This window comes from Lepidochelys kempii, chromosome 7, assembly GCF_965140265.1.
Source record: "Lepidochelys kempii isolate rLepKem1 chromosome 7, rLepKem1.hap2, whole genome shotgun sequence".
NCBI classification, from domain to species: domain Eukaryota; kingdom Metazoa; phylum Chordata; order Testudines; family Cheloniidae; genus Lepidochelys; species Lepidochelys kempii.
The window spans coordinates 15,680,357-15,704,480 of NC_133262.1; the positions used below are offsets into that span (position 1 = coordinate 15,680,357).

At 43.1% G+C, this 24,124-nt stretch overlaps 1 protein-coding gene across 2 annotated transcripts in view; it reads left to right on the top strand.

Annotated features, from left to right (window-relative positions):
* Positions 1-24,124, top strand: part of ITPR1 (inositol 1,4,5-trisphosphate receptor type 1) — a 247,403-nt gene that overhangs the window by 153,243 nt on the left and 70,036 nt on the right. For both annotated transcript variants that reach the window (XM_073351182.1, XM_073351183.1), the window contains 2 exons: positions 746-878; positions 2,929-3,119. In XM_073351182.1, coding sequence (XP_073207283.1) covers positions 746-878; positions 2,929-3,119 — 324 coding nt within the window. The remainder of the gene's footprint in view (positions 1-745; positions 879-2,928; positions 3,120-24,124) is intronic.

A 24,124-nucleotide genomic window follows, 5' to 3' on the forward strand; every position in this document is an offset into this window, starting at 1 on the left:
CACGTGCTAGGATGCTGGCTGATCATAATGACCCATCTGTATTTGCTGCAGAGTTGGAAAGTTTACTGCTTTCCAACTCTGTATTTACTAAAGAGTTGGAAACCAGTAAACTATTAACGGAGCTGAGATTATACACAGATGGGTACCGTCAACTAACATTAATTATTTGGGGATGGGAGGGTGTTTCAGCTCTTTAATGTTCACAAAATGGAGTATGAAGAGGTGGGATTATTCTCATAAGATGTTATCTTAAACCATGACTTCATCCTCTTTCTCTCTTCGTGCCCTTTGCCAGAGTTCTAACCATCCCCTTATCCAATCCCCACTTTGTGTGGTTGGGTTTTTTTGTGTGTGTGTCACTCAAATTCCATGTCTGTTTTAAAGTTGAGCCCTGGTCCTTTTCAATGGACACCAGTAAAAATGCACCTTTGGAATAAAATCTCAATATTACACAAGCTAGAATTTTTTAGTGTGGCATGTGAACTTTAACTATTGCTGGTATTTGGTACCCATGGCCTCAGTCGAGGCTTATGGGATGGTTATATAGTGACTAGGTTGGTCTGAAAATATCGTAGGATGTTCAATGAAGTTTTGTTTTGAAACATTCACGGTTTCAGTCTTTCCTTCCCCCACCACCTCTGGTGAAATTAGGCCAATTATAAGACACTCCTGCTTCTCTTGAGTGTTGTTCGTTCATTTATGCATTAAATTCAAATACTGATTTCATTACCCTGTTTGAATTAAGGGTGAAGCACTCAGGCAAGTTTTGGTCAACCGTTACTATGGCAACGTCAGACCTGCAGGAAGAAGAGAGAGCCTTACAAGCTTTGGCAATGGCCCGTTGTCTCCTGGAGGCACTTGCAAAGCTGGGGGAGGAGGTAGGATGTGCTGCCTGCTAATGAGTGATTTGTATGACTCTAGCCTGCCATATTGTCTATGCTTGTTTCTGCATAACCAACTGAAAATTTTACAGGTGAAGCAGCTTCTTTTTTCCTTTGAGACTTCCCCCACCCCCATGACTTTCTGTCAGTTGCACAGAAAAGGACAAATTATTTCTATCCCTCAACAATAGGATTGGGAAGGAGTTCTACGGATTTGCCTTTTTAATGTTGGTTTCAGAAATCCTCCTAATTTTTTTTTTTTGAGCTCCTCTGGATTGTTTTCACTTCACACTGTAAAGAAGAGCAGCGTTTGCCTGTTTGATCATTTAAGATGTTTTTATTCATATGGACTCTTGCAGAAGTCAGCAAACTTCTAATCTACAAAAACAAATGCTGTTGTTGAAAGAGAATAGGTTAAAATTAAATGTATAAATGAACTTAACTTTTTTCTGAGTTGAGAGTCACCTAACTTATGGGCCCTGGGCGGTGGGGCGCGGGCTTCGGCCCCAGGCCCCAGCAAGTCTAATGCCTGCCCTGGCGACCCTATTAAAACAGGGTTGCTTTTGTTGTATCTCAGAACTTTGCTTTGATTAAATTTCCTTAGTACATTTTGCATAGTAATTTTTGCTGTAATTCATTTTCACATTTTCATGAATAATGGAAAAATACTCATGAGGACAGTCTGATTAACCATCTCTAAAACAACTCAAATCTCATTTCTGCCTAAAGGGGTGCTGTCAAAGTTGATGGGAACCACAGTAAAGGCAAATACATTTAGTTCTGGCTTTTTGTTAAATTCTGCCTGATATTAGTGGGCTTTTTGTCAAAACATGATTCAGTAGTTTTATTCTTTAAGATAAATAAAATGCCAGTGTCCTCATTAAAAATGTGTTCATGCTTTCTGTATTTCTTGCCTCATAATATACAGCCTACTCTTCTCTGGTCTTTCTGAAACCAATATACTTTACATCTATCCATGCATAATCCCAGTATTTATCTTTTTCATTGACTAGACCCAGTTCCTTTCTCTCTCCCTTCCACGGGCACCCATTTGCCGAGTGTATCAAGTCTAAACTACTTTCCCTTGGTGTTTAAGGTTCTGCACCATGTTTCCCTGGTCTCTCTTGATCTTATGATCTCTTGGATCTTATGTCTTGCCTTTTCCCCTTCGCTCCACTAGTGATGCAAATCCTGCACATCCTTGTGTCCTGCTTTCCACTGTCATCTTCCTGCCATCTTCCGTGCTGTATCTTGTACATGGAATTACCTTCCTGTACATAGCCCCTTTCCATCCTCTCCACTTTCAAGTCACTGCTAAAAGCTTCTTTCTTCCACACAGCTGCAAATACTAATTCGTGTCAAACAGTTTTCCTTCATGACACCATTTTCTCAAACTCACATTGAAAGTAGGACATGGTTTCCTTTGGGTCTGCCAATGCATGTTATCTTTGTTTGTTCTAGACCAGTGGTTCTCAAATTTCATTGTATCACAACCCCCTTCTGACAACAAAAGTTACTACATGACCCCAGGAGTGGGAACTGAAGCCTGAGCTTGCTGCCCTGGGTTGGGGAGGCCCAAAGCTGAAGCCCCACTGCCCCAGACAGGGTGGGGGCAAAGCCCAAGCCCAAGGGCTTCAGTCATGGGCAGGGGGCATGTAACCTGAGCCCTGCTGCCCAGGGCTGAAGCCCTTGGGCTTTGGCTTGGGCCCCGGACGGTGGGGCGCAGGCCCTGGGCTTCAGCCGCTGGCCCCAGCAAGTCTTAACACCAGCCCTGACAACCCAATTAAACCGGGGTTGCGACCCACTTTGGGGTCCCAACCCACAGTTTGAGAACCCCTTTTCTAGACTGTATAAGCTCTTCATGAGAGAACTTGTCATTATCTCTTGTACAGAGTTAAACACCTGATTGGCACTTAAATTTATTCATGGTGTTAATTTATTAGGATATAACATTTTACTCTTCTTTATTATAGAATGAGTTCTATCACCTGGATAGAATGAAGGGATGAGTGAGTCTCAGGCTATTCATTGTGATTTACCTTTCTAGGAGGAAGCTCCGGATCCAGTTCAATGAGTCGAGGTGAAATGAGTTTGGCCGATGTCCAGTGTCATCTGGATAAGGAAGGCGCATCCAACCTCGTCATAGACCTCATCATGAATGCCACCAGTGATAGAGTTTTTCATGAAAGTATTCTGCTAGCCATTGCCCTTCTGGAAGGTGGCAACACTACTATACAGGTAAGGAAATGGATAACAATGAGCTGATTACTAAAAACATCATCAATTGGAATTCTCTTTCTAAAATCCCTAGAAATTGACTGTTGCTTTGAGCTGTGACGAGATAATCTTAGGCCTGAAGTACTGGGAAGTGTCAGTGCTCACTGTGTATTGTGTATTTTTGAGTATTGCAATATTTCAAGGCTGGTCTTTACCCAGGCACTTTAACTTAAAAGTAGCTAGGTATCACTGACTTCTAAACATTGGCTTTGTGTGGAAGCTTGGATTTGAGGTTGTTAAGGCAGTCTAGCAGGATGCAGTAGTTAGTGGGACTACTCGCCTGAGTAAAATTAAGCCAGCGTGTAAGAGTTTGCAGAACTAAGCTTTTGTTTTTATCTGGCTTAAAATCAGAAGACACTTTACTTTGCGATAAGCCCCAGGTTGTAGTTAGTTCTCTGGCAGTGTTGCTCTCATTGACTTACATGTCTTTATATTTAGTTTGGTTTCATTGACTGAATTAGAAGTGTGTGCCAGCTGACTAGACCTACCAGTCTAGGATTTGTGTGTGGTTTGATGGGCATTAAATAAAAAAGCCATGTGTCAGAAGCACGATTTGTTTTGTTTTGTTCTTCCACACATGAACCAAAGCATTGCTGTGGCTAAATGAGCCTGCAAAGACTATCCTAGAATATGTGATGCCTTATCATTGACTCTATATACTTTAAGCAGAATTAGTCTGTGTAGGATTTAATGCACCTGTGTTTGGGCTCCTGAAAATTGCTTGGAAAGTGCAGAGTTTTTTGAGAGAGATTGGTACATGTGTATATTGTATAAATAGAGTGGGTTTTTCCCAATATGTACTATGACAGGGTCAGGCCAGATGGCTACAGGAGAGTGATAGAAGGCAGATATATTAGCCCCAGGAAAAGTAGGTCCCTTTTTCCCTGGGTAAGGTAACAGGGAACGTTCCAGAACAATCAGGAACTTTCTGGAAACAATCAAGACAGACAGGCCGATTAGACCTGCAGCCAATCAAGAAGCTGCTAGAATTAATTAATGCAGGCTAATCAGGGCACCTGGGTTTAAAAAGGCGCTCACTTCAGTTTGTGGTGCGCGGAGCTGGGAGCAAGAGGCGCAAGAAGCTGAAAGTGAGAAGGCATACTACTGGAAGACTGAGAAATACAAGCATTAGCAGACATCAGGAGGAAGGTCCTATGGTGAGAATAAAGAAGGTGTTGGGAGGAGGCCATGGAGAAGTAGCCCAGGGAGTTATAGCTGTCACACAGCTGTTACAGGAGCCACTGTAGACAGCTGCAATCCACAGGGCTATGGGCTGGAACCCGGAGTAGAGGGCGGGCCCAGGTTCTCCCCATCCCCCACTCCCTACTTGTTACCGGAGGAGTTGAACTGGGCTGTGGGTTCCACCAGAGAAGAAGGTTTCTGGCCTGTTCCCCAATCCACTAGGTGGATCAGCAGAGACTGCGGGGATTGTTCTTCCTTTTCCCCATGCTAGCCAGTGATGAGACTGAGTGAATGGCAGATTGTGGCCAAACTGAGGGCTCCCATGAACCTCTGAAGTGAGCAAATCTGCCAATAAGCGCAGGACCCACCAAGGCAGAGGGGGAACTTTGTCACAGTACAATAATTTAATTTCTTTCTATTCTGTGTCCAAATAAAACTATCAGTAACTTGGTCGTGCAGTTATTTTTAAACAGTTGTTTACTTTTTTCTTTTAGAGAATTAAATATTTCTCAACTCTTTAGGTAATTGACATGTTTAGGTTTCTAGCTTAATGTCACAGCTGTAGTGCATTGATTTTTAGAAATATTATCTCCAGTACTTTACATCCACTCCCCCAACCTTTTGTCTGTCTGTCTTATAGATTGTGAAATTTCCAAGACAGGGAATATTTTTTCTGTGTGTTTGCACAATGCCCAGCACAATGGGGCCCTGATTCTGATTGGGGCCCTTTCACCACTTCTTTAACTAATGCATCATGATGATGATAGACAAGCTTACTTGTTATAATTCATGCATAAATTTTCATATAATTCATTTGAAATCAGTGGAATTATATCAAGATTAATCTAGCTCAGATTTTTGCAAGGGGGGGGGGGGGGAATATCAGGCTTTGCTAAAAGCCACAAGCTCTGAAGTAGACATCAGACAAAAAAGTGTTTATTTCCATTTTTATTAATAAAAAGAATTGTTACACCATATGCTCTGGCAGGAAAAGAACTAGAATAAAGGGCTCTGAAGGGCACTGGTGTCTGGGTGTTAACAGTTGTATTAAATCCTGAAGAACTAATAGTTATATCCATCATTGTATTGAGTCAGAGACCCCCAACTCAGTGTGACGAACTGATGTTGCTTTGTGAGGTTACCTCACAGTGTGATACTCAGCCAGCATCGTTATACACAACGTCACTGTGCAGTGTCAAGAAACCACACTGATTCAGTAGCTCGCAGCAACATCACCTTCTAATATAGTATATTCTAGTAGTATGGGGAGAACCTGCGTGGCTCCTTCCAAATTTCAGACTCCACACTCAGCACTCTTTTTTTGTTGCTATATGTATGAGCAAGAGGACATGGAGTGCGCTCTTGTGATCAACGTTTAGCTGACTCTGCCTGAGACAAAGGATAAAGAGCCCCACACCAACTTAAATTTTTAATAAACCATTACTATTGCAGAGTGAAATTTATCTTCTCAAGTGTTAAACCTGAGCCTTCATCTTCCTAGCAATGCACAGGTATCTTCCTATGTCAGATTGATGGGTAAATCAAATTCTGTTCCAGTCCAGCAAGGATAAATCTATATTCCTTAGCTTATTCTGGAATTTGAAGCTAATGGACTGAATAGGGCTACATCTCAGTTTATTTTGACTATATGACCCAAGGGATCCCTTTCTAACTCTGATTTACATATAGTAGGGAAATCTTCCATCCATCTCCATGGAGACATTTTTAACCAAAAACGAAGACTCTAGTTTCCATTTCATGTGTCTCACTGCACATGGGGGGGGGATTGTAAATTAAGTATTTGCTGAGGAAGAAGTTGTTGGTGTGGAACAGTTTTAGTAAACCTCATAGCACTTTCACATCCGTACCTTACAGCTCTGCCAATTTCTGTCGTGATCTTGCCTTTTAAGATGCTACTTCCAGCAAACTAGAATAACTTTTTCCATCCTCTCCAGCTTCACGGGTAAGTGCTCAGGGAGTGTCCCTACCTTTAGGAAAATGATCTTTGTAGCCAACAGTGGTTCAGGGAGAGAGCGAGAGAGAGTGAGCATATGTGTGTCTACGTGCACTAATGCAACCATAGAAAATATCTCCTCTAAGTGGGGGGTGCGGTTTGGCTTTTGGGGGTTTTTTTTAGTTCAGATGAGTTGATTCTAAGTACAGAATTACACTGAGGTTTTATGCACCAAATCATTCACTGCAACCTACAGTTCCTGCTGTACAGAATGCAAGGTCACAGGCACACCCAAGAACTATTACTCATGCACCCAAACTATGAATGGGACTATGCTGAACGTACCCTGTGAAGTAGTTGTGCCACAGATGAACTACTCCTCAAGGATTCCCACAGCCCAAAAGGCAAAGTGCCAAAGTGAAAAATGTGGCAATGCATGCAAAGGTCCCCACCTTGGCAGTTCCCTCCCACCCCCACTTGTTTGTTTATCTATCTGTTTCATCTTGTTATAATCCTGGATTGTGAGCTCTGTGGGGCAGGGAGTGTTCTTGCCTTGCTCACGGTCTAGCACAATGGGGCTCTCTGATCAGGGCCTCAAGGTGCCGCTTCAGTATAAATAAAGAACAGCTGTACTTCAGCTCTTTCTAATCTTTCAGCACCACTTGAGTCATTAAAAATAAAGCATACAAATTTAATATAGAAAAATGCTGACGACAGAGCTTAATTTCTGGGAGAACAGCTGGCTCAGAATTTACAAATCAAAATGAACTTGAAGGTTGATGTAGTAAACTCATGATTTCACTTCTCCCTCCCACAAAGTAATTACTAAATTATGGCTCAGTTAAATTGGTCTCCTTTCTGGGTGAGGGTAGTATAACCATGCTTCCCCTTTGCACCTGGGGACAACGTTGTATCTAGTTGCCTAGAAAACTAGAAGGTTAAGGTGGTGAGCAGGTGAACTGAAGCTACTGGAGACTGTTACAGAAGGACTGCATTCGGTAGTCCATTCATCCACACTGCTTTCAATTCACATTTTTAAAAAGTATCTCTCCCTTCTGCATAGGAAAGATTTAATAAGATTTAATAAAAGATTACGGCAGTGTGAAGTTTCCTATTGCTAAATCTTCATTACTTCTACAAAACATGCTGTGGAACATTACTAATATAATATTATTATTATATTATTATATATAATATAATATTATTATATATTAGGAGGTATTATGAAAACCCAGATACACTTGTCAAAATGAACAAAATACATTTTGGATGCACTATCTTTTCCTCCCTCTGCATTTTTATTCACTTCTTCAATTTTGCAAATTAGTGAGAACTTCACAATAGGTCTCCCAGTCTTTAGTGTGGATTTACTGAGATCCTACTGTAATTTTAACAAACTGCCATTAGAATAGTTACTCTGAGTTTTGTTAATCTTGTATCACAGATTATCGGTGCACATGTATTTCTAATTTTAACTTTCAGAAACTCCACCTACCGAAATTCTTTGCTTTGGAATTCTACGCAAATTGATTATCTTCATTCATGGCACATGTGTATTTATTCTTCTTCGAGTTCTGTCCCTCTGGGTGCTCCACTCTAGGTGTTGGTGCGTCCCAGTGCCGTTGAGCGGAGATTTTTGGTAGCAGTGCCTGGTCGGGACGCACAAGCTCAGTTGGTATCTCCTATCTCGCTGGAATCTTCCTGAGCGCGTTCATCCCACACCTTCCTCAGTTTCTTCTCAACTGTCCTCGGCTGAAGACGGGACTTGGGGCCAGTACTACTTTTCTTCCCTGGTCTCTGTAGGAAACAGTAACAAAGAACATAGAAATAGTTATTAGTTACATCCCAGTTGTTTCCCTTCCTTTAGTGTAGTTACACAGTTAGTTACTTAGTTTAAAAAAAAACAAAAAAACTTTTTCGCTTCAGGCTTGTCTGCCGCTGAGACGCTCTCCTCTGCCATTTCTAATTCATAATGCCAGGGGCTTCAGGATTCAAAAAGTGCGTTTTCTGTGAGGACTCCATGCCATGGTCAGGTGGGCACTCATGTTGTGTGAAGTGCCTCGGGGAAACTCACATCCCCGCAAAGTGCCTCCATTGTACGAGCCTCAAGTCAAGAGCTTGGCGCGACAGGGACCTGTGGCTTAAAATGCTTCTAATGGAAAAATCCCTGCAGCCGCTTTCGGAGACGGGGAAAGTTAAACCCGCTCCCACACGCTCCCCGGCCAGATCCGAACCAGGTGGGAGCATTGCTTCACCCTCACTGGAGCAGAGGCAAGAAGCACCACAGTCTCAAAGGAGAGACTTTAACAAGGGTAAAGGGTCTCCCGTGAGATCCTTACCCTCTGTGCTGTATCTCAGCCTTTTCTAACACCTCAGCCGTGGCTCGCACAGAAGCAGGGACCCAACCTCCCGCGCGAGGAAGGTTTTCGTGGCACTGGTCCCCTCGGCACTGAAAATAGATGCGGTGCGAACAGCACGCTCTACCCCGGTGCCAAGAAGAACATCAGCACCGGCAGCGGACCCCCTGCAGGGCACCTCCAAGCACTCCGCAGCACCGCTGACTTTCACTTGATAACGCACTAAAGCACAGAGCAGGCTCGGCGCAGCCCAGGGAGCAGGAGCAATAGTTTTTCACTCAATGTGACCTCTCAGTGCCACCTGAGCCTAACTCCCTGCTCCTGGATACGCAGGGCTCACTTTTTGAACAGCTGCTCTCCCCACCTGAACGGGCTACCTTTACTGACAGCGAACTCAATATGCAGCAGCAGGCCAAGTTCTTCCCACATGCCTCTCCTCCTCTACTGGAACCTCTTCCACATCAGGTCATGGCTCACAGCCACCAGCCTCAGTTTCCCTACTTCACCCCCCCATGGGCGGCACCTGGGTTCTCACCCCTCCATGGTGCCCTGGGCCACATCCTCCTACTCATTCTCAGACCTCTTCCCCCAAACCACTATCTCCTTCTGTGCCTCGATCTCCAGCTCCGTCCACTTCTAGAGTACCTGAACCCCCTCCTGAGAATGTGAGCTACGCACCATATCCTGACTCACCGACTCCTAACTCTCCATCAGCTCCAGATGGAGCCCTCTTCCCTCTGCCTCCACAGAACATGGACGACTATAAACAATTTCAAGAACTTTTCAGGAGGGTGGCATTCAGTCAAGATATCCCCTTAGAAGAGGTTCAGGAGACACAACACGGACTCCTCAGAATCCTTCAACCATCTGCACCCTCAAAGATCGCACTCCCCATAAACGAAGCACTCCTAGAACCAGCTGACACACTCTGGCAAACTCCCAGCTTCTTTATTACCAACTTGCAAAAAGACCAAACGTAAATACTATGTTCCTGCTAAGGACGCTGACTTCCTATTTTCTCATCCACCAGCGAACTCTCTTGTCATGGATGCAGTCCCACAAAGGATGAAACAGCCACAATATGAGCCCACGCCGCAAGACAAGGACCTTAAACGCCTTGATGTCTTGGGTCGCAAGGTTATTCGTCCTCCACTCTACAATTCAGAATTGCAAACTATTCTGTCCTCCTTGCCAGCTACGACTTTGATAATTACAATAAACTTTTTGAATTTGCCTCCTACATTCCAGAGGATAGGAGAGCAGACTTCAGATCGATCCTGATTGAGGGCCAACTGATTTCCAGAGCGGCCCTACAAGCATCTCTGGACATGGCGGATGCAGCAGCCCATACTACTGCAACTGCTGTGATTATGTGCAGATCTTCATGGCTCTCTGCATCCGGCATCCCTAAAGATCTGCAGACCAAAGTGGAGGACCTCCCCTTTGATAAAGATAAACTTTTTTCCACAAAAACCGATCAACTCCTTGACATCATGAAAGATTCTAGAGCAACACTAGGCACCCTGGGCATTCACCCATCACTTCCCAGGAGACAGTGATACCAACCCTACCAAAGACCCCACACACAACAGTATTATCGGCCTCAACCCAAACCATATGACATAACTAGGAATCGCGCTCGACCCCCTAAGTGCAAACAAAATCAAGCTCAAGCAACCACCCCCCACCCATGGGGGAATAAACAACAATTTTGAAAGGTTGGTTGAGGGACTGCACGGCCACCCCTTGATTCCACCACCTACTTGCCCATTTGGCCACCGCCTCCAGAGTTTCCAACATGCCTGGCAGTGGATTACACAGGACCGCTGTGTAATCAAAATAGTTCAGTCTGGTTACTCTATCCCATTTATATCCTACCCTCCTACCCTTCCCCATCCCTCTTCAAGGACCACTCTCATGAACACTTACTTTGCGCAGAAGTGGCGCACAACTAGGCGCAGTGGAACATGTGCCGACACAACATCGAGGGAAAGGGTTCTACTCCCATTACTTTCTGACCCAGAAAAAGACCGGGGGATGGAGGTCTATACTAGACTACGCCGACTGAACAAATTCGTGAGGATACAAAAATTCAAGATGGTCACACTGGGCACAATAATTCCTGCACTGGATCAAGGAGACTGGTTCACAGCCCTTGACCTACAGGACGCTTATTTTCATATATCAATTCGTCCAGCTCACAGATGGTTCCTACGATTCACAATCGGTCACAACCATTTTCAATACAGAGTTCTTCCTTTCAGACTCTCCACAGCGCCGAGAGTCTTTTCCAAGACTCTAGCCGTGGTTGTGGCTCACCTCCACAGCCATGGGATTTCGCTTTTCCCCTACCTGGACGATTGCCTCATCAAGGGCAACGCCTATGGCGAGACACTTCAAACTACCCATTTCGCCATCTCCCTCTTTCACAGCCTAGGCCTCCAAATAAACATCCAAAAATCCACCCTGTCTCCTACACAACAGATCGAGTTCATTGGAGCTCATCTGGACTCAATCCAAAGCGGAGTCTCGCTCCCAAATCAGATTCCTCACTATCACACAGCTTATATGCACGCTCTCTGTTCGTCCCAGGACACAGGCAAGAATCTGTCGATAGCTCCTTGGTCACATGGCGGCCACCACCTTCATGGTCCAGTATGCCAGGCTACACAGGAGATGTCTTCAGTGCTGCTAACTCCTCCTCCCAATATTCTAGCTTCCCTACATTGGTGGACAAGACCAGAAAACCTCTGCACAGGTGTTTCCTTCCAGCAATGATCCCCAATGCTCATGCTCACCATGGACGCTTCCCTAATCAGTTGGGGAGCGCATCTAGGCGGACACAGGGCACAAGGCTGATGGTCCACATCAGAGACGCACCTACACATAAATCTCTTAGAGCTCAGAGCAGTGAGGCGAGCATGCCTTCACTTTCTTCCCCTCATAAAGAACAAATCTATTCAGGTCTTAACAGACAACATAGCATGTATGTTCTACATCAACAGACAAGGGGGAGCCTGATCACATTCCCTATGCATGGAAGCCACCCGAGTATGAAATTGGTGCAAACAACATCAAATACAAATCATTGCTTCCTACCTACCTGGCTGCCACAACACTACTGCCGACGCACTCAGCAGGCTCTTCTCAACAGAACATGAATGGGAACTGCACCCCGCAATACTTCAACAGCTCTTCTCCCTCTGGGGCACCCTGTCAATAGACCTCTTTGCCACAATCCAGAATCGAAAATGTCGCCTATTTTGCTCCAGAGAGGGACTCGGGACTGCATCCCTAGAAGACGCGTACCTCATCGCGTGGAACACCTCTCTCCTGTACACCTTCCCACCAATCTGTTTGCTACACAGCGTTCTTCGGAAGATCATCGACGACAAGGCCCAGGTCATACTTATTGCCCCAGATTGGCCGAGACCTGCTCCGCCTGTCCTCCCGTCACCCACGAGCTGTCCCCAGCAGGCCAAATCTCCTTTCCCAGGACAACAGATGGGTCCTTCACCCTCAGCTCCAAAAGCTCCACCTGACAGCGTGGTTCCTTCATGGTTCCAAACCCATGAACTAGCCTGTTCCAAGCAGGTCCGATACGTCCTCCTGCATAGTAGAAAAGACTCCACTCGTAAAACTTACCTGCAGAAGTGGAAGTGTTTCGCCCTCTGGTGCTCATGTAATCACTTAACACCCAATACGGTGACCCTCCCTAACATCCTGGGCTACCTTCTGCAATTAAAACAGGATGGACTCTTGCTCAACTCCATCAAAGTACATAGAATCATAGAATATCAGGGTTGGAAGGGACCCCAGAAGGTCATCTAGTCCAACCCCCTGCTCGAAGCAGGACCGATTCCCATCTGGCAGCGCTTACTACCTTCCATGACTTGTTAGAAGGTTACTCACTCTTTACCCACCCCACCATAAAACGATTTCTCACGGGTCTCTACCCTGAAATTTACCCAACGGCAGCTACATGGAATCTTAACCTCGTTCTTCACGGTCTTATGAAACCTCCATTTGAGCCCTTGGCTACCTTATCTCTTCTTCATATGTACATGAAGGTAGTTTTCTTAGTTGCAATAACATCAGCAAGGAGAGTAGGAGAAATAAGCGCCCTGATGGCCTATCCTCCCTACACAATCTTCTCCAAAGACAAAGTCACTCTGAGACCACATCCTAAATTTCTCCCTAAGGTGGTATCCACCTTCCACCTTAACCAACCAATATACTTACCTACTTGCTATCCCAAACCTCACAAGACTCCGCATGAGGCAACCCTGCATACTCTCAACGTCAGGCGAGCAAACGCCTTTTATTTAGACAGGACTAAGCCATTTCGTAAGTCCCAGTGACTCTTTGTCTCCATGACTGAAAGATAGAAAGGTACGGCTATCTCTAAACAACATCTGTCCAAGTGGATCTCTAATTGCGTCAGATCCTGTTACCTCACTCAAAATATTCAACCGCCCGAAGGCATTAGAACTCATTCCACTCGAGCTATGTCGACATAACATACCCATTCTTGACATCTGTAAAGCAGCTACATGGTCATCTGAACACATGTTTGCCAAACACTATGCTATCACGCAAGATACCACGGCAGACACCATAGTAGGCCATACAGTACTCACTGCCACATCTCCAAAGTCCCACCAACCACAGTGGGTACTGCTACACATTCATCTAGAGTGGAGCACCCACAAGGACAGCACTCGAAGAAGGAAAGAAAGTTACTCACCTTGCAGTAGCTGAAGTTCTTCAAGATGTGTCTCTCTGTGGGTGCTCCACTCCCCGCCCTCCTCCCCTCTACTTTGGAGCACTAGTATGAGTTCTCCACGGTATAGAAGAAACTGAGGAGGGTGTGGGATGCACGCGCTCAGGAAGATTCCAACAAAATGGGAGATACCAACTGAGCACGTGCATCCCGACCAGGCACTGCTTCCAAAAATCTCCACTGGGAGGCACTGGGACACACCGACATCTAGAGTGGAGCACCCACAGGGACACGCATCTCAAAGAACTTCAGTTACTGCAAGGTGAGTAACTTTCCCTTAGCAGCTCTTATTTAATTATAGTATTCTCAACAAGCTCACACTACACTCTGTGTATGGTTTTACTGCATTCAAATTGTTTCCGTATACGGCCTTTTGAGAATGAGGAAACTATTGGGATACCGGCGGGTTACGCAAAATGACTTTCTTGGCAATGAGATCTGAAATGCTTCGTTCTCGCATGGTATTTTCTTACCATAGGTTTTCACATGGGAAATGAGCACAGTGTGCTGAAGCAAAAAGTTTCCACTGACACACACAGACTTGCGTGATGATGCTCCTGTTAAAGTTAATAATGGGAGTTCCCGGGTAACTCCCATGTGCCTTAATGGGCGAAGAGATCACTGTGTCACTGGACAAGGATAACATGAATAGTTGTTGCTGCTAAATCTGTGTTAGTAGATATTCGAGCACACTCGCTTCGGCGTTGCTGCATGTTTTATACTGGTGATGAATGTGACTGAGTGTTAATTATTTCATTATTATTCTAATAGAAAGATAGGTTGTTTTAACTGTGGAAATGACTTTCTGTTTCATTGAAGCATTAAACGATCAACATGGAATTTCCTAATCCAGATTCGGTTAGTTCTATTTTCTAGAATACACGTGAGCATTTTAAATATTTCTACTGCCAAGCAAGCTAATAGAAATTTCTAAGGAACTGTTTATTTCTGAGATTAGCTTATTGTTCCTATTGGTGTGAGAGGTCAAATTTGCTATGGAAGCTCACCCCTGATTTAGCACCCTGGCCATTTATAATAGCACAGACGAGTTTGAATCGAAGGGTCAGAAAAGAAAATACATTAACTTGGCAAACGTTACTGCTCACGGAACTGAAAATTATATAAGCTCCCTTATATTTTATGTAACTCCTAGTGTGTCTACCCACAGAAAGCTGGAACCAGTCATTCTCCCCTTGTCCTTTCCGAGAGGTAGCAAAAACGCCTGAGCAATGTGTGGATAGATGCGGTTTCAGAAATCACCTTCAGAGCTGTGTTATGTAAAAGAACAGTCATTCACACTGTTTCTGTAGTGCTGCTGACCTGTGCGTGGCACCTGTTGCTACATAAATTTTTTTCTTTGGCTTGCTTTGCATGATTTTGCTTGTAGGTAAGCTTAATTTAGAGCATACTTCTCTCCTTTAAAGCAGATCAGAGGGTAGTCTGTTGCATATATAAACCTCAACACTGAATTTGCTTCAGTTAACATAAACTCGGCAAGTGAATGACAATGAAAGGAATTGCTAAAGACTTCTCCTATAGCACGTCTCTCATCTGCCAAATAAAATTATGTGCACCATATATGCTGTTTCACCTCCTGGAGTTTCAGGTTTCCTGGATCTGTGAAAGTTAATGATGAGTAAACTCCCTTACATAACTTCCTCTTCTCCATGGTGAGTTTGGTCTGCTCACTTAATTAGGGATCTTCTCAAAAGTTAGATTACATGAAAAATAGGTTTCCCTCGACCCCTCCCAAGTAGTGTTGTCAAGATCAAATAAAGTGATGAGACTGACTTCATTTTGTTGAAGTATGTACTAAAATCCCACAAGAGCTTAATATGGTACCAGTCCTCAGGACTAGTATATCTCTGTCTTATTGATATACTCTTACAGGTGAAGAGAGTGGTCTCTTTGGATGGGCTATTACCAGCAGGAGAGTGAGTTTGTGTGGGGGGGGGGGGCGGAGGGTGAGAAAACCTGGATTTGTGCTGGAAATGGCCCAACTTGATGATCACTTTAGATAAGCTATTACCAGCAGGACAGTGGGGTGGGAGGGGGTATTGTTTCATGGTCTCTGTGTGTATATAATGTCTACTGCAGTTTCCACGGTATGCATCCGATGAAGTGAGCTGTAGCTCACGAAAGCTCATGCTCAAATAAATTGGTTAGTCTCTAAGGTGCCACAAGTCCTCCTTTTCTTTCTGCAAAGACAGACTAACACGGCTGTTACTCTGAAACCCCAAACCATAATTCTTCTTTCCTCAGCTATAGCGCTCCTGGTAAGGGTGCAAATAAAAATTACATGGCAAAGGGGATTGATAATCAAACTAAAGTTAATTATATGCAGATGAAAAATTGATTCCCCACCTGCATTAAAGCTCGCACTCTGAATATTACTTTTAATTTCCATTAGTGCCTGCTCCCTACTACTCATTTCTCAGTGGCTGCTTGCTTTTGGAATAGGAGGGGGTGGAACTGAGGCTGCTTAAGAGAGGGGAAAGAGGGTCCTTCTCTGACCCTGTCATGTATGGAACTGCTTTCAGGGGATCAAGAAGTCATCTTGCAGCGGAACTCTTTGGTGGAGATGTGAAAGCCAGATCTGGAAAGAGAAGAGCAGGGAATATCCTCTAGCAACAGCACCCTGAAGAGCATGTGCTGTAAGCACCATAATACTAGCCCTGGGAGCCAGTGCCACAATTATGATTACAGCATGCAGGCAAAAGTTAATGAAGCAGCAAGAATAAAAAACTGCTCTGGGCCAAGGTCTGGAGCTTACAGCATAAGTGTGATTCTTCTCTGAAATGTGACTGTAAAAATGGCATTGTGGTGTTCCATATTTGTGTCTTAATTTCATATCGCATCAGCTCATTATACACATAAAAGGTGCTAATTATATGTGCCAGCCCTGCAGAATTATCTGGGACTTGAGAGACTTGTTGGCTTCTTTCCTTCTTATACATCCACACTAGTAAGAAAGATCCTTCACGACAGATTATGGTTTTTGACCCTGGTGTATCCCATTGCCTTCAAAGGCAATGGATAGAAGCTTAGTAAAAAATTGTAATTGATGCACAAGAAGTAGTTGAGATCATTCTTTCTCAGCTGTGTTGGCTGTGCACAGGTGTAAAAAAAAAACATTTAAAGAGAAAATGTTTGTGACATTAAAGTAGCAAGGACTTTGACTGCACAAGGGGAGCAGATCTGCTAAGTAAAAAGGTGCCATTTTGACATACTGTAGTTGGTATTAAGAGAAGAAAAACATTTCATGTCCTGGATCAGTGCTAAAAAGAACCAGTGGTAACCTTGAAAAATCACAGGTGCCAAATTCAAAAGTCATCTGATGTTGTAATTACCCAAGAGTTCAAAACATCATTATCTAGATAAGCTAGGAGGCATACCATTTAAAAATACACCATTCTGATCTACTACATTGCCTTTCCAGTCTATTGCTCCTTCAGTTCTAATCTGCCTTCTCAGGACAGCAGCCAACCAGGGCTGCTAAATCTATACCCAAAAGGATATGGGCATCCTAGCTATCAATAGCATTTGTTGGGTGGAGAGTCGTAGCTCCTTTCAGATCGCTAACTCTAGTGGTCAGTGAGATATTGGCAGTGCCCCTTGCAGACATAAACAGGTGTGGTCCCTGAGTCTGCAGACAACCTGAAACAGTAACTCCGAGAGATGTGAACTGCACCATTCCTCCCACTGGGATGAATAACTTTGAAATGAAATGTCAGAAATCTACTTACTCTGTGCTACTAAACCACTCCCCTCCCTTCACTTTCCTTAGTACCAGAACCTCCAACTGTGTCCTACCCAACTGTCAAAACCCTCCGCTTCACAGCTATCATAATTACTGTTTCTTTTCAATATAAAATTCTGCGGCACATTGAAATGTACAAAATCAAGTGGTAGTGCAAAGTTGAGTTTAGTAACCTATTTATAAGGTTAATCTTTCATATATACGTTAATGAAAAATTCCCTCATCTAAATGTACTTGAAGTAGTGGTAGAATCTCTAGACAGCCGCACTGGAACGCTGCAGGAGCCAGATGCCTTGGTTGCAGAATTGAGGTCAACCTTGCTTCAGAGTGCACACCAGGTGATTTGAAATTAACCCTGAAAATTGGTCAGAGATCAGGCAGTGAAGGGATAGGCAAAATCAGGACCTTTCTAGGGTTTCTAGTGCCTTAGGCAAGCTAGCAAACTGCCATCCCTTCCCAGTCCACAGTGACTAGTTTGCTGCCCCTTAATATTTTGCTACCCCCAGCAGCCACCTGTTCTGTACCTCCTGACTCAGGAGTACTAATCAGAGTGATGTGGATTTTTTAAAAATGGGCATTGTCCAGTTTATTAAAATATGGAAGATGTATTTCATGTGTTTAAAAGCTACTATTGTAGTTGAATGTTGAATAGTTTTGTATCTGCACACACAAAATATCTGGGTGATACCAACTGCTTTGTGGTCCAGTGTCTTGAAAGTTCTCAGATGAAGTGTGTCGGTGGACCACTACAAATGCTTTCTGGGCCACTAAGCTCTTGCAAGTAGGAATTGTCAAATTTTTCTTTCTGACCAACCGTTCAGGATCCCTAATGCTTGAACTGTAGAAAAACTGTTTTTCTTTCTTCATATGTGTGCTGTACATTTGGCTTCGCATTTGTGTGCGTGTAAATAAAATGTGCATGTGGGGGTATTTATAGAAATCAATAACCAATATTTTTTTGGTATAGGGTTAAATCTGAAAAGTAATATTCTCAAGACAGATGTAACATCTGTTTAGAAAACTAATACAATCATCCTGTGTTATTGTCCAACAGTGTACGGGCTGGTCATCTGCATCTTTCATCATGAAATTATTAGAAACTTTTCCCAGGTACAGTACTCCAAAGAATGTCAAAGTTAGCGTTGGTGATGCTCCAAACAAAACTGCTGCTTCAAAACTTTCCCTACAAAGAGAGGTAGCATAATTCTCTGCAAACATCCTTGTCATCAATTGTAATCTCTCTCGGGCAGCCGTCTTGTCCTCTTCTTTGTCTGTAATACGTCTCTTATGCCATTGGGTACTATATTAATGATCTATGTACTGTGTAAATGTTGCAGGATGTATCCCAGTTGATCTGGTCACACTGTAAATCGTCAATAAGTCAACACGTTGCAACATATCCCTGATTATCATGTGGGCAAGGAGATTTTTCAGTGCAAGCTCTCTGGGGCAGGGACTATCATATATGTATAAGTATGTATGTGTGTCTGTACACATACCATCTATCACACTGGGCCTTAAGACACCACTATAGTATAAATGATAACTGATAACATTATTGTGCTGGGAACTGGAGATCGAATAGCTGGTCTTGTTTGATTAAAATAATTTCTTTTTCGCTGGACGAGATAAAGCTACCAGAGAGGAGTGCTCAGGTTGTGAACAGGGTGGGTAAGAAGGCAGTGTAGTAATGGAAGAGAGTATTGAACCTGTGAACTCTTTCCACTCTGTTATTGATATATTGTGTTTTGCAAGTAATCAAGCAACAGTAATCAAGACAGCAGCTTGCTGGAGCCTCGCATCACTGGCCCTTTGTAATATAGCATTTATATGAGTGAAAAATGAGGACAGGGAACTATATCAGAGTCTGAATGTTAAATCTCTTCACCATGGTATGATCTCTGTAGATCTATATACTGTATTATTTAGAACTGCATGTTCTCATATATCTTACTTGGAGAAGCCCTGGGTCAGTTAAACAGTCAGTAGATGTCATTCTAAAATTATAAGGAATATAGAAAATAACTCACTAATGCTTAATATATTGTCTGTATTTCTCTGTCTGTGAAATCTATATCCTGTTTAAACTTCTAGGATGATCCCTAACAGGATTAAAGTCCTCAGCAAGCAGACAGAGGCAAGCTATTCAGAAAAACAAGGTCATGCTGCAGGGTTGTTGGGTGGGTTTTTTTTTTTTTTTTTTTTGGTAAGCACAGGAATCAACAAAGAGATGTTATATAACTTCTATTTATATCCTACTTGCTCACTAGCTGCAGGCATACAAGAGTAGCTGAGAAGGGAATTTAATGAGCTCTCAGGGCTTGCTCACCTTCCAGAGCTGGTAGGAGCCAGCTTGTTTTTGAAGTGCGTCAGCAAATGAAACTGGTGGTGGGTGGGTGGTTGGGTAGGTGGACTGACTTGTTGCTATGGTTTTCTTTAATTTCCCTGTCTCTCAAGAAGATCTTACACCTTCTTTGGAGTCTGTGGACTTCCATGTTTCTCACACCTCCTCATGGCTCTCTAAGGAAGTGGGATGCATGCTTTTCCATACAAGAGCTTTACATGGATCACATATGTGACCTGTTGTGTGCATGGGTGCACGCTCTTATGCGTGTGGAGAGGAACTCAATTAAAAGCCCTGTGTCAACAACAAGTCAGAGCCCCAAGTCTCCCACGCTTTTAGAGCCATCTGCTCCATGTTTTCAGGAATTTTACCCCCCAAACTGAACAGGCACATGCCTACCGATGAGTCACCATTGTTGCCTTGTTGGCTTCCCCGTCATCTCGGTTCACCTCGTTGCCCCTTTGCTTCTCTTTACTTTAGTGTCTCTTGTGAATTATTTGCCAGTTTAAATTGGAGATCATCAGGCTTTTAAATCCCGCATTTGGGAATGTGTGTCTAATACAAGGGCTCTTCCAGAAACAAGTGGCTTAGCTCTCCCACCTGTTTTCATTGTATTGTTTGTGGGGGAAGAATACTGTTACGGGGCTCTGTCACTAAGCAGTTAGGTCCGTCCCCAAGAGTCTCCTTAATCAGATTTGTTAGGGCACAATGTTTCCAGTTCAGAGTATAGCCCTACAGGGGAGCATCAATAATATAAGTGTGCTCTCCGTGTGCGTGAGTGTTTGCAGAATATGTAGCTAGGATTGTACTGTGATGGTGTTCCCTCTGCACTTGCAGTGGTTAAAGGTGAAGTGTAAAGCGACACTGAAAAATGGCTTGTTGGGGCATTCAGCAGATATTCCTTATGGGCTTAATTCAGGCTGCAGAACATGTTCAACTCAGAAATACTTTAACTAACAAATTTTAGGTTCCATGGGACTAACGGTATTACTAAGGACACAGAATGATGGAATTTTAGCAGACAAGGAAATACCAAAGGATTTCTTAGAAGTATCAGAATTTTTTTTTTTTAAGTTAACTTTCTTCTGTGCTGAAACCCCTTGCAGCCTGGCTAGGGGGAGCATAAAGGGTTTGTTTCTGTACTAGACTCAGTGCTTATGTTAGCTTTGCAGTTTATTTTTAAAAGCTGCCTTGAAGTACGGTCTGGCTAGATGAGGTAGGGGTGAGCTTTTTTGCAAGTACACCTTCATAAAACTAGTGCAGGAGTTTCATAATAGTTCATAGTGTAGGGTGACAAGATGTCCCAATTTTATAGGAACAGTCCCGATTTTGAGTCTTTTTCTTATATAGGCTCCCATTACCCCCCACCCCTTGTCCTGATTTTTCACACTTGCTGTCTGGTCACCCTATCATAGTGGTAGCCCACCAGGGATAACCAAGAGAAGCTAACTTTCCCATAGTCATTTCTCTCTGACATTGGGAGTAAAAGATCTGCTGGTTCCAGGCCAGAGAGGTCATCTTTTTCTCAGTAGCTGAAGGGACTTTCCTTTTGGAAACATCCCTGTTTAGTCAAGTTCATTGTTGAACAATTTCTTATGAAACTCATCTTCATTGATTGACATTTAGCTCTATATGGAGGGGAGAATTAGTTTTTACCAGCTCAACATAAGCCTTTGAGTTTTTGCCAGGTTTACTTTAAATTAACTGTTTGGTGGTGGTTAAACCATGACTCATGTTTTCCTGAGAGATTCTCACTCTACTAACTAATGGGATTTCCTGGAGTTTATAAGTTTACCTGAGGAGGACTGTCAAAACTGTACTTTAAGGGTGTGGTCCAGAAAATATTCTGTCCTTTTAATGCCAAAGACACTGCCTCATTTGGATCTTCACCCATGGCTTTCTTAAATCCGATCACCCTTCCTTCAGAAAGGAGAGTGAGTTTGAACCGACACACTTTGCATACAGTGTTTGTTATAAAGGTTTTGATTATACCTCTTACTACATGAGCGTGCAAACAGAGCATATAATAGAACCTATAATTATCAAGTCTAGGAACAGAAGCCAAACTATTTGATGTGAGAAGCACGAATGTTCATCTTTCCAGTTTCTTGGTTAACAATACGAACAGCTGTGACTTTAGGGCAAGTCTGGTTAACAGTTAACTGAATAGATTAATGTGTTCCCAGAAAGAGTGACAAACACACACATAAAGACGTGAGCAAAACCTGATAAGCCTTTGAAAAGTGAGAACCAGACACAAACTGCCTTCAGCTGGTCCCTGGCATTCTAGGTTTTTCCACTTGGCAATCCTTTGTGCTGATTCAGTGTGCACAGGCCCACATGTAGTTAAGCAGGTTATTATGTTTAAGTTGACTGAGTCTTTACTTCCCTTTGTGATGCTGTAGTTCTTCTGTTGGCTCTAAAATAAGACATCAGTCAGTAAAGTTTACAACCTGCCATGTGATTCTTGGGTAGTCTGCAAAGGGCAGATAGTTGGTTTAAATTGTTAACTAACGTGCTTGCTACCCATTGCTGAGGCATGAAACCTATTAAGAACCACTTGTAAACACTGTTGCAGTTACCCTAGCTCTGTAATTCCATCTGTCTAAGCTTCTTCCATTTTGGCCAGCTGCATTTTGTACTGTTAAATTCCAGAAAATCCATCAGGCCCTAAGATGCATCTAAGTTTCTCCTCTCTTCAAGGTCCCTGATATTGAATCAACCTATGAAGTTGTGAGAGTTGTGGGGAGGAGAGTGGGGTTGGGTTGTTCGGTTTTAGTTGTTGGCTTGTTACACACTAGGTGAATCATTCTGAGTGTTTTTTTTTATTATTATTATTCAATTCTGATGTCCACATTTTAAAAAGAATGGTAAAAAATTGGAGAGGGTGCAAAAAAGAGCCACAAAAACTATTAGAGGGTGGAAGAAAATGCTTTATAGTGAAAGACTAAAGAGCTCAGTTGGTTTAGTTTATCAAAAAGAAAATTGAGAGGAGACTTAGTGTATAAGTACTTCCTTGGGGAGAAGATACCAAGTATCAAGGGTTCTTTAATGGAGCAGAGAAAGGTACAACAAAAATCCAGTTGCTGGAAGCTGAAGCCAGACAAATTCAAATTAGAAATTAGGCACAATTTTTTTAACAGAGCGTGTGATTAACCACTGAAACAAACTACCAAGGCAAGTGGTGGATTCTCCATCTCTTGATGTTGGTTGTCAGGTCAATATTGGATTCCTTTCTGGAAGTTATACTTCAGCCAAATACGAATTATTGGGCTCAGTACATTTCACACAGTTACCCATGTAATGGCCTGTGTTATACAGGTGGTTAAACTAGATGATATAATGGACGCTTCTGGTCTTAAAATCCTATGAATTATTTGTACTCCAGTAGCACCTAGGAGGGGAAGTCATGAGCCAGGCAGGATCCTATTGTGCTAGTATGTTAAGTCATTTGGATGTGGCTTTAGTCCCTTTCGCCTGCAAAATGTTTGATAGAACATTCTATAGATAGTTGTGTGGGGGGAGGGGAACCACTGTTCTTTTAACCCATTCAGTGTTAAACTATTCAGTAGCTATGTAATCCAAGCCTATTTTCACCAAATATAATTTCCACTAATAGGGTAAAAGTGAAGGTAGGTTCCTATTTGGTCAGTGGGTTCCTTGTTTCTTCTTGAAGAGGGGTTAGTGGCTCGCAAACGCAAGGAGAAACTATGCTTTTAGCAAAGATTTCACAGATTTTAGCAAAGATTTATGGAACACTTTCCCCTGTGACCGTTTTATGTAGACTATTTGCATTAGTTTCAGACGAATCTATCAGGCTGATTCTCTTTGAATAAGGACGGTGACCTGTGCTGAATTCCTCTCCTTTCCAATCCCCTTGAAACTAACTCAGCCCCTTGCTATGTGTCAAAGTGCAGTATACCATGGAGACAGCTGAAAGTTGCTGTGTTCTGTGTGGCTTGCTCAGCTCTGATACCTGTATGGAAACCATCTACTGCGGAAATGCAGATTTTCCTCAGTTCACTGCAGGAGTTTGGACTTGTGAAAACCTTTACCTTCAAACCATACAGGGGGAAAAATGGGATTTTCCTTCTCCTTGTGTGTGTCTAACTTTTCACTTGGCTCAATAAACTTTGAAAATTAATTATGAATGGTTTGTGGCAAATGCTTAAAGGAAAGTCTCTCCATTGTCTTGTGTGGTGCAGCTGAATAGCTCACGTTGTGGATGTTAAATGTACGCAGTATATAAATGTGCTGGGTTTCTTATTCATTCTGTGGCTATAGCAGTTAATCACAATCAGGTTGCCTTTGGTGTCAGAAAGGAGTCATGATTCAATTAATTGTTTGGCCATGAGTGGCTGCATTTTGGGGATGTTGCATTTCACTGATGTAAATGTGCTTCTAAGCCTGTTTACTGAATCCAACATTCATGAATCAAACCACATGACCCACCACCCTTGTGTCAGATGATATTTCTTATTTGATGGCAAATGACTATTATGAAACAGAATACTGTCTGATCATCACTGAATTCTGCAAAAACGGACAGCTGATCCAGTGTCAATATGCAGGTTTGGTAACAGACC